The 12,004-nt window shown below is 37.7% G+C and overlaps 1 protein-coding gene across 3 annotated transcripts in view; it reads right to left on the bottom strand.

The window, feature by feature from the left end:
• The window catches only part of Tmc1 (transmembrane channel like 1), a 455,769-nt gene that overhangs the window by 16,373 nt on the left and 427,392 nt on the right, over positions 1-12,004 (bottom strand). For all 3 annotated transcript variants that reach the window (XM_087184103.1, XM_087184105.1, XM_087184104.1), the window contains 2 exons: positions 6,465-6,593; positions 603-670 (listed from right to left, as the gene is read on the bottom strand). In XM_087184103.1, coding sequence (XP_087040229.1) covers positions 603-670; positions 6,465-6,593 — 197 coding nt within the window. The remainder of the gene's footprint in view (positions 1-602; positions 671-6,464; positions 6,594-12,004) is intronic.

Below are 12,004 nucleotides of genomic sequence, written 5' to 3'. Positions count from 1 at the left end.
CATAACCTGTCAGGGTTTACAGTGAAAATGCTTCCATTTAATAAAGATATGGCAATCCTTTGCACATCAAAAGAAACAGTTCTGCTCTGCAATTGCCCCTATAAAACAAGTTACAGAAGGGAGATCACATTTTAACTCAACCTTCCCAAAACATGTGTTTCCCCTCCACAGAACTATTGGATTTGGTTAGATAATATTTTCAAAAATAACTATCAGATGTATTTTTAAATATATTTAGCAATGACAGGAAAATAAAATTGGTTTCTTAAAAAAGGTTTATGTTAATTTATTTCACATTTAACAAGTGGTATTGTTATTATTCTTTATCAGATCCTGGTGTCACAAGGATATAAAAAGATAGTCTTCAAATGAATCTAGCAACCAGAACAAGGATTCCCATGATTTGAGGAAAGTGCCCTCTGTAAAACAAGGAGATCCTTTGGGGAACAAGGATTTAAGGTATGAAAACAAAAACTGTACAAAGGCAAATGAGTTAGAATTCACAGACTGCTGTCTCCTCTGACACCAAACTGCCATGCCTTCTGTAGCAATGACCTTGGAGGCTTTTTTATAAGTGATAAACTGTCCAACAACTGCCCTACCAGATCATTCCTTGGTTGAAGATCAATGCGAGAACATTGCCACTGATGTCAAATTCGGTGTACGAAGGCTGGAAGAGACACAAGTATTCATTGGATTAGCATCTCAAATGATGAGAATCACATAGCAAGTGTTTACACGTAGGCATGACTTGGCTCCCAACTACTTTCTTTCACAGCAACAACAGAATAAATAGTAAGAAAGCAACTTTTAATATAGTAAGACTCATTTTAAAAGGCTGTGAAAGTATGGCAAGACACATTTATATTCTGCTGGGGAAATTAAAAACTGTAGCAACCTTTCTGAAAAAGTTTGATGATAGTACTTAATGAAAGTTTTAAAAAATCTTACTCTCTTTGACTCTGTAAGTCTACTTCTAGGAATCTGTCATAACAAAGTAATCTGAAATGCTGATAAATTTTAACAGGAAATATTGTAACCTTGTAACTATCCAATATTGGCTAAACAAACATAATATGTCTATACTGTGATATGTTATTGCATCTGATTATGGTCATTTTGGAATCATTATATTCATGAGTGAAAACTATGCTCTAGTGTTGAACAAAACTATATAATATGATGCATTCACTATGTGTAATCAGTGCTATATGAAACTATAAATAGAAAAAAGACTGGGAAGTAACAAGCAAATGGGAGTGCTAGGCTATGGTTTTTATTTTGTTTTGTAAGTTTTGTATATTTAATGATTTATTTCAATGAAAATATGGACTAATTTTATAATTAAATATAGAAACAGAAATATAACAAAAGTTTATGAATTCATTTAACTCAATGCCCAATCTCCATGCCCTAAACAATACTGTCACGCTTAGTAAGGCAACACCGGGCTGTCCCTCAGGTAGAAGAACTGCCAATAGAAGCAAAGTGGGCACCTGTGTGAATGCTCCCCATCCAAAGACTCCCTAGTATCACATTAGGCTTCCTGGCAGGAAACCATCTCTCTATGGAGTTAATGTTAATTAGCAAAAGCCGTAAAACTGTCTCCTATTTGATTTGAGATAGAAAATTCAGAAGAGACTAAATGATAACAAGTGAATAAGAGAGCAGCCAATATAAAGTGAAAAGGCCAAGAAGATGCCCAAAGAGAAACCATACAATACAAAATTTCAGCTCCCTAGCATTGCCCAGGTTGGCTTCAGCTCACACATATTCCCATAATAGTCCCCTCCCCTAACACACACACACACACACACACACACCCAAATAAGCTGACCTAAAATAGTCTCTGTTTTCCCCAAACCCAAGAAAGCAAAAATATATTTGTAAGAAGAGAGAATGGATCTCTCTGATTTGGAGTCCAACAAAACTGTCCCCAACTTTCAATTGCTTTGCCTTAAAAGTTTTATGAATCCAAGCTTCAATTCCATCACTTTCTGCAACAGCAGAAGTACTTTTCCTATTCAGCTGAAAGATGTGGATAATACACCGTGGATTCAGAGAGTAAACAGCAAGTAGAGCATAACAAGCGTAATGTAAATCTCAAGATCAAATGATGATACATTATGAAATGGCAAATAGCCATGAAAATTAAATAGGACAAAATGATATGGATAATTTTGACATAAATTCTTTTAAGATACTGTTAAAAAATTATATACAAAATGTGCAGTCAAATTTGCAGATTTTCTCAAAGCATAATGTTTACAGGATGCACAAAGATTTGGTTGATAGTTTTTGTTCTAAAATAAACAGTGAAAAAAAATGTGTCCGCAGAGAAAAATGAATTACTTTTAAGTGAAAAACTTGAACTGAGTCTTTCTACATTTGGGTGAACACTTTGCTCTGGATCATCTAAACTTCTGTCCTGGATCTCTGTGTGAACACATCTGAAAAAGGCTTAGTTGGGGGTTTGTTAGTTGTGGGGCTTATAGCTGCTTTTCTCTGTCTCAGTTCAAGAATCAAATCTTCAACCTTGGCCTCTTAAGAATGGTGTCATGCTTTAGCCCCACAAACCACAGATTGTAGGGAAAACTTAATCTTTTGGATATTTATTTTCTTTGCTCTTTCACAAGCATATAAACTTGACGAAGGTCATTTGAGATGACATATCTCATAACTACTTGACTAAAAAAGCACCAAGGACACATTAGGAACCCCTGGCCTCACACTGTGTTTGCAGCGGGAGTGGCTGGAGGAAGAAAACTATCAGGTCTAAATTGACCTGATTCCAAAAAATACAGCTGCATCATAGTAGCAAGTGTCCTTGTGATACAATTAACTCACAAGTATTAAACTTTGCCCCACCATTTTCCAGCTAGGTGAGGCAGGCCAAACTATGATCTCTTCAGGGCTGATCTTGCTCGGTGGATAAATTAATGAAATGGACTACGTCAGGAATTGGCACACTGTGGCCCATGAGCCTATCTGGACTTCCATCTGTTTATGTAAATACATTTTTACTGGAATACAGCTATATTTTCTATGACTGTTCTGGGTTAAAACAAGTTTATTGGCTGTGACAAAGATCACATGGCTTGCAAAAGCTAAAATACTATCCAGCCCTGTACAAAAAAGTTTCACCAGCTCCTGAACTAGATAATTTTACAGATCCCTTTCTAATCTAAACTATTATTGATTTAAAATTAATAATTCTTATTAAATAATTCCTTCTTGTACAAACATTAGAAATGAAATTTATTACTTTATGCAATAAACACAGAAAATTCCATTCTATAACAAAATATACATGAGAAGGCAAAAAATTACATAGATATACATGACATTCAATGTTCATTCTTTTAGAGATACACTGTTATAAAAACAAGAGATTATATTTTAAAATATTAAAATAATATCACAGTAAATATAATTTATACTCTATTAGTTCAATTGCCTCTAAAATAGAAAAAAAACTTAAAAGGAAATGATACTTGGGGAGAACTAAACGAGCTTTCTTGAAGATAGAGTAATGAACTATTCAATGAAGAAGTACAATAAACTTACTACTGGCCCCTCACCTTAGCAACATTGTTGGAAGTCCGCAACAGAAGAACCACTTGGATTTAGGCAGGGGACCATAATAGCCACAGGATCGGAAATGATCTTGTGTTATTTTGAGACCTCTGTTTGTGGTGGGCAGTAGTCAGTCATCTACCCAGAGGGAAGACATATGGCACTCAATGGACCGAAGAGCCTGGGAAGACCCATTGTTTGCCTGAGAGCTCAGTTATTTTGAGCAGATTCCCAACCTGTGGATATGGTGAATTGCAATTAAAGATCTCAGAGAGAATTAGCTCTCTTCGCAATGGTCTGCCTCAGCTTTTTTTACACAAACCCAAATTCCCATAGCTGGAATCACTCCACTTCTAGCTGCAGGCTTTCCTGGGCTGTGGCTCCAGAGCAGTGGTTCTCAAGTGTGGTCTCCAGAGCAGAGTCAGCAGCAACACCAGGGAACTTGTAAGAAAAGTTATTTCTTAGGCCTTATCCCAGTGCTACTAAAGCAGAAATCTGTATTTTTCCTGACCCTCAAGTTTACTCATCTTGCTCAGATGATGTTCCCTGGTTGAGGATGTGGAGGTTTTAAGTAACAGCCAGGAAGATAGCCTGGTAAAGAGTCAGTAAGAAGTCACAGGCATCCCATGGAGGAGGAGAGAGGGCATGGGAATGGGAACGGGAACATGAAGGACTCTATCTGAAGTTCCACTCAAATATGTGGATAGAATCCATTGAACACTAACAGAATCCTACTCTCAACTAGAGTTGAAGTGTAGAGCCCCATGAGCTGAACTGTCTTGGTAGATGAAGCAGAGGTTTATCCTAAATCACTGGAGCTTTTCTCCAAAGACCCTCAAAGGTAACATAAGAAAAAATTACATTTCTCTACCACCTAAAAGAGAAACTTGCCTCCTGTACTTTGTACTAACTCAAGAGTTCTGTCAGCACTCAATAAATAATGAATTATAGTCATCTAATTACAGCTTTTATGCACCCAGGGCATGTTATATTGACTTCGTACTTGCATTCAAATTTTCTACCACTTAAAAACAAAGCAGTAAATGATAAAGGGCAAACAAAAGCCAAACAATGGTCTAAGAAAGAAATGGCAATTTTTATGTCTGTCTCAGAAGAGCTGAATCAGGCAAGAAAAACAGAAACGAAACCAAGCCAACTGAATACCTCATAGCAACAAATGAGAAAGCAATACAACACAGCATCTTGGATCTATAGCATGGCCTCACTGTTGCTCACTGAAGAGCGTTACCTAACTGCTCCTGGCTTCTCTGGGGATGAGGCATTTTCAGTGAAGGTGACAGGGATGACTTAATAAAAGGCATTACCTCAAAGGTAGATGGCCGGAGAGCCAGAAACTCTCTGCAAACCATCTTGAATGTAGGACTTAGACAGGGAATAGAGAGCATGAGATAGAAGGAAGATCACCTGTCAAATATTCCTTCACTGGTGTAGACAGAAACATCACTGGCTCTGGAGCACTAAGCTGAACTTGACTTCCTGAGCACATCCCTGGAAGTAGACACAGTGCTATCAACAGCCAGTGCTGCCTCCAATATGTGGAGGGTCCACAATCCCCTCAGCCACCCGCCATATTACTATCATGGTGCACAGGTCAGGGCTCCTGTTTTCATACAGCTTTTATTCTAAAAGAAAAAGACAGATAATAAGCACATTTTTAAAGGACATGTCAAAATAAAATAAAGCATTATGTTGATGTGTAGAGTGCCTGATAGGTTATGTTAGATTGGATGATCAGAGAAACACTCTGAGGGGTAACTAGTAACTGAGTCCTTCATGACAAGGAAGAATCACCCTTGCCAAAGTCTAGGGTAGCAGTGCCCCTCGAGGGAAAAACAGCCAGGTGCAAAGGCCAGGACTATCTTTTGTTTGAATGTAAAGCAGAAGGCTATGTTTGTGGACTTTACAAAACAAGAGTAACAGTGGTAACAGGTGAGCTCAGAGAGAAAGAAATGAAACAGATCATACAGGACGCTGAAGGCCCTGAGAAGGGACTTGGAATTCATTCTTGTGGCTTATGAGGCCACATGGGGATTTTAACCACACAAGTGCTATCAATCCCCCAGGTTGTATTTTCCAGGATACATGGGGCTAGTTTTATTTGAAAAAAAATGGAAAGTGAAATCCTAGTCATGTGTTAGACCATAGAACAATGGGTGTTGAGCTTCTGCCCTTCAACTTTGTGGCAACAGAAAGCTGAGTACCGAGAAAAAGCTGGCCATGGAGTCAGCACTGGTGGGGTCCAGAGAAATCTGTGCCATTGTTTCAGGAAATGAAGTCACTCCACTCCCCAACCCCGGAGTACAGCTCCACTGACCAGAGCCCTGACCATAAATCATGTCTTCCTGAAAACCTACACAGCCCCCGTTAGTGTCTCTGTCAGGTTCCAACCAGGCTGTGGGCTTTATTAAGCAAGCACCATGTCTGCTGAATCCTTTTATTCCCAGTCTACTGCATGGTAACTGACGTAATTATCCAGTAGTGCAGTAGATTTCAAAGGAATTAATAAAATATGCAGTTGATAGCCATTTTACCTTGCTCCTAGAAACATCGGCCAGCTTCATGGAGAAGGGGCTGACTATGAGGCTAAGAATTCCTCAGTTCAATATTTTAACTGAAAAGTCAGTTCAACATTCTAGCTCTAGGATCATTCCATTAGCCATCCTGTGTTAATTTTACCTCAAGATTAAAAACCATGAGTTTTTAAGTCTGGCCTCTTCATTTTACTTGCTATCATTTACTGACATCTAACACCTAAAAAGGTGATCTCACCCATCAAACTCTGAGATGTCTTTCCTCCTGCAAAGTGTGTGTAAATGATGCAACACAAAGGAAAAGTCTGATAAAAGAAAAATAAATATCATACTTACGTATCCATATTCCAAATCCCAGCACCAGCAATAATTGCAAAACCTCACAAAACATGCCCTGAGAAAGTCACCAATGAGGATTGTGACATAGGTTGTCAGGACATCAGAAACAGTCAGCCGCACAAATTCCTGTCAAGATATTATCTGTATTAAAACACACATTTCTGTCTTCAGAAGGTCCCACTTCATATAAAACTGCTCATGTTTTAAAAAATTGTTAGCTTGAAGATTGCAATTAAAGAAAAAGAAGAAAACAACTAGACATATCTAGCAAATAAAAATGTTTCACCTATATTTTATTAGTGTAAAAATAATTATTCCCTATCCTGAAATCACTGTATCAAAAACCTTCTTATTGAGAAACCTAAGTATGACATGAGAATAAAAAATAGGAAATTTATTTTATTTATTTATTTTTTTTGGTACCAGGGATTGAACTTGGGACCTTTCACTTGCAAAGCAGGCAGTGGAACCACTGAGCTAAATCCCCGGCAAAAATAGGAAATATTAACCACACAGAAAGTTAATATTTTTATCTAGCATTGAATTGTATACTTTAAGTGGATAAAAGGTATGGTTTATGAATCATACCTCAACAAAATTGTTTACAAAGTACAAAAATTCTCTTCTAGGATATGGGTATTTAAAATTATTATGTACATTTATTAATGAAATTTAGAATTAAAATTAAACCATAGTAAAATTCTGCAAAACAAGATAAGTGTTACAGTAGTACCTCAGTTCAAAAACTTAATTTGTTTTAGGACTTGGGGGAAGATGGCCACATTTGTGCTCGTGTGGAGAAGATGGCTGTGGTTGTGTTGTCACCCAAAGTGGAGTTTTTGAACAGAAGGAAAATTTTGTCAAATGCTTTTGTTTGCAAACTGAATTGTTTGCAAACAGAAGCATTCGTGAACCACAGTATTACCATACAAGCTCACTCATTAATGAAACCCTAAGAATACATGTATGAATGTGCATGATATGCCTACGTATACATTCACCAGAGGTCTGTAAAATTCATGACATTTATGTGCAAACTGTGTATTATGACTTAGGAAAGTCACTATTTTCTCATAGAAATCACATGACAATAAATATTATATGTAAGAATGTACATACAATATTAAATTTTCATCACATCTACTGTTCCTTTTGTGTTTCCAAAATTTTGGGGTGACACCCTCTAACTTAATTGTCTAATAAGCCATATTTTTGCAGAAATACTAGTGTTGTCTAATATCAGAAGTTTTTTATTTTTATTCCCAGTAACCTCCCTTCTAAAATAACCAGTGAATTATCTCACAAGACAAAAGAACACTTGATTAGTAGTTGCAAGGTTAATTTCCAGCCTCATCCTTCAGAGTTGTGCCTCCTAAACTCCAGGCTGTCCTGTGCCACCTTCATGATCATTGCCACATCAAAGTCCCACACAAAATACGATGATCTAGTATCTCTTTTAACTATACTATATTTTTAAAAGATTAGCGCTACTACCATAAATGCAAGGTGTATATCACCTGCTGTAAAGAGCAGTTAATTATAAAGATATATAAACATAATAAAAACGAAAATTTTTTGGAAAACTTACTGTAAATTTTTAAACTTGCTTTAGCATTAATTACCACCAAAATTAGCATATGCTCTATTTGGAGAAGCGATCTCAAAGAAGAAGAGTGGAGAGTGGGAAGAATGACACAGAAAAAGAAAGACCACCTTCCCCCAAGAGGGTGCTGGAAGCTGTCCCTGCTAGGCTCCTTCGTCCCTCTAAAGATCCACACATCCAGCTCTCTGTACTCTTCCTGTATCACCCCTCCCTTGGTCCTCTCCACTCTGGTCTCATTGGCCTTCTTTCAACCCTCAAACCCCAAACCGTTTCAGACCACAGGATCTTTGCAAATGGTTTTGCATATGGTTTTCACTTTACCATTCATTTTTAATTCTCCTCTTGATTAAGTTTGTGGCAATTAATACACATTATTACAGCATTACCAACTTAGTAAAATCTTCCTTATCTCCCTGCAAGCGCTCTATAATGAGCTCCATACATTTTATCCTTATAGTGTTTTACTGCCACTGTATATTTACATTTTTTGTGTAATAATTTTGTGTACTTTCTATGCCAAACTGCCATTCACTATAGAAGCTTGATGTAGATACACTCTGAAAATCAGTACTGCAGATAAGCAGACATTCCAATGAGTATAGCCAGCCTGCATTTCTTGTATGTAGTTTAAACAAACATGAGAACTCCAGCTATTTGCAGTTAGAAACTGCACCTTAGGGGACATTCACCTATAGGGGACAACAGGCCAGGAAAGATCTTAGTCTGCAAACTTCAGTCAAAACAACAGAACCAGCAGAAAATTGGCCCATCTTTCTTTCCTTTTGTATCTCTAGTATCTACCATAGTGCCTCATAGTTAGTACTCATTCAGTAAGTAAGAAATAAATGAATGAGTGATAGTAGATTTCTGAAGTTATTCTGACATATAAATGTTCTTTTCTCTATTCTTATTCTCCTTTGTATTCCCCATCAATTCTGAGCTCAGATCCTAATAATTAGCATGAACTGGAGATAATCTGAGAGATATTTTTCAGTTTCCACTACCAAAAAAGGAAGACTTCCAAAAGTAAAAGAAAATTTCAGGTGGTTAGGAAATCCTTCACATCTTCCTAAGCATCCTCATCCCAATGGCTGAAATACTATTTTCTCCCAAGATAAAAATTAAATATAAGAAAAAAATCTAACTTTTATAAAAATACCGAAGACTCAAAAGCTATAAAGTTTAAATATCTATTTATATACCATGAGAGAAACTCATTGCTCTAGAAAAAAAAACACCAAAATGGTGGTCCCAGCCCACCTCAGAGATGACATCCACTTCCACTTCCTAACAATCAAGTCAGAAGGGGACACGTGGTCTCCACACGGGCTTCTTGTCAAGCATCACATTCCACCCCTGATAAATGCACTCTCAGGACATTGGCTTGAAATGTTTAGGCAACTCTGAACCATAAACTTAAAGCAATCACCGACAGACAAAGCCAAAAGAATGGGCAAGGCATCATAAAGGGCTACAGACCATAGATATTGCAGACCGGGAGTTTGGAGACATGTCCTGAGGCTAATTATGTTTCTGGGGATTGGTCCAGTGCTATGAGCAAAAGACACAAGCTTAACCTAACTATATAGGTTATATTTGGCTCCTCTCATTGACTTCTTGTGAGGTTTTGATTAGATTACATTTCCAAGTCTCAGTCTCCTCATCAATAAAATGAGAATGATAAGACATATCTCAGAGGATAATTTAAAAATTCCATGAGGTAATGTTTGGCACATTAAAATTATCCAACAAGTGCTAACCATCGTTTTTTTATTCCGTTTTGTTTTTGTTTTTGGTACCAGGGATCGAACTTGGGTCCTTGCACTTGCGGGACAGGCAGCGGTACCACTGAGCTAAATCCCTGGCCCTAACCATTGTTATCCTTAGCTTTTGGCTTCTTTTTCTCCTTCTCCAAAATGTAGACCTCACTAAATACACAGTAGTGCCTCAGTTCATGAACGCTTCTGTTCATAAACAATTTGGTTCCCAAACAAAAGTACTGAACGAAATTTTACTTCTGTTCACAAACTTCACATCCAGTGACAAACACAACTGTGGCCATCTTACCCACACCAATACAAATGTGGCCATCTTCCCCAAAAGCATAAAACAAATTAAGTTCATGAACCAAAGTACCTCCATAACTTCAAAAAAATGTGCCCCCCAAAAGACTGCACTGTTTATCAAGTACCATTGGAGATGAGACTATATGATTACTTGGAAAGTTAAAAGAGCAGATAAATTACTTTCATATTGACTTAAGAGATTTTAGAGTATCACAGGATCCTTGCAGAAACCAAGCAGAATACATCCATGGAGAAGAGGAAACTTCTGGAGTGTTCTTATAGAACACTGAATGAGCCTTTACGGAGCTTCATTAACATTACATACACTCATCTGCCTTTACTACTTCTTCATTTTCAGAAGTGACTAAAGGATAGAAATGTTTCCAGGTGTAGGTACATAGATATTGATTAAAGGACATTAGAAGTTGTTATGTGCAGCACGTCTACCTCACCACCACTAAAAGTTGTTACGTCCAGCATGTCCCCATTCATTCCCATGGGTTCCTCCTGCCTCGCCAGCACTCTACTCAGAGCTGCTACTTCTTCCACCTGCTAGCTCTCCAGACTTTTGCTACAAGTGCTTAATGCTCCTTGGGAGAAAGAACATGAAAGAAAAGAAGGAACTGTTATCGACGAGCAAGTTAGAACAATGGAGATGTCCCACTCTGCGCCAGATTTGAGTCCTTTTATTAAAGCTGGCAGCTCGAGAAGTGGGAGAGGGCAGTGCCTGGAAAGTTCTCTCGGCATCAGGGGGTGGTTTGATTTCTCCTTTTAAATCGTCCTTTCAATTGGGAAGGGCTCAGGGGAAAGCAAGAAGAATCTTACAGAAGCAGAACCACGGCAGGTGAGTGTGGGGGACACAAGGACGTTTCACACACTAGGTGAGCTACAAAACATCCTGCAACTGCAGCAGGTTTTCTGCCAACCAGGATGTGGGGGTTTGGGGTGTTTTGTTCAAGCACAAGTACTTTGTCCAAGCACAAGTACAAAATGGCACTGAGGCACAAGATGGAGTCGGGTTGGCTATCACAGAACTCCAAATACAAATAGCAGTAAGGAAAGAGGGTAAAGCAAGGAAAATCACGATGAACAGCATTAAAAAGACAAAAAAGACAAGCAGCATAGTCCAAGGGCTTCCAAGAAGAAATAAGTAACTATCATTTCTTTTATTTTAAGTCAATATCATGGGAATCACAGAAGTTTAACATAAACATTCCCCTAGAGTGATAACTTGTATTAAATTCATCCTCCTCTCCACAGAGGTGGCCAGCCCAGATTCTATCCTCCACTGTTAATCCTATTAACCTTGTACAAAGGGTGTTTGCTTACTAACAAGTAGGTTTCGTAGCCCACCTTTCAGCCTGCTCTTCAGGATGAATAGAAGAAAACATCTCAAACTCTGAGTTTGCGAAAACTCTATTTTCTGATGTTTTCATCTCTTGAAACTTGTGTGGAAGATTTAAGTGGAAGTTTAGATGGATAAAACAGATTCATGTTAAACATCAAGACCAGGGTGAAGGGTACACAGGTAATGGCAAAAAAATAAGAACCAAGATACATCATGTACAGGTACAAACACCCAATGATAAATGTAAACGACTTGTATACCTAAAATATATCAATAAAAGAACTTAATAAAAAAAAATCAAGACCATATTTCACTACAAATAGCCTTGAAACATGGAAACTTGTAGATCCATGAATATTCATTTCTAATTGCTTCTATAACAAATTTAGTATAACTCGAAACAATTAAAATGCCTTTTCTTACATACCGCTCTGGAAGTCAGAAGTTTAAAGTCAAAAAGTGTACACATGGGGGAGAATCTGTTTCTATGCTTTTCCTAACTCCTAGAGGCATCCTACAT

This window comes from Heterocephalus glaber, unplaced genomic scaffold, assembly GCF_053883595.1.
Source record: "Heterocephalus glaber isolate CG9 unplaced genomic scaffold, H.glaber_assembly_v1.0 deba00001481, whole genome shotgun sequence".
NCBI classification, from domain to species: domain Eukaryota; kingdom Metazoa; phylum Chordata; class Mammalia; order Rodentia; family Bathyergidae; genus Heterocephalus; species Heterocephalus glaber.
Note: the sequence above shows the minus strand (reverse complement) of the source record. Positions and strands in the feature narration are given on the sequence as shown.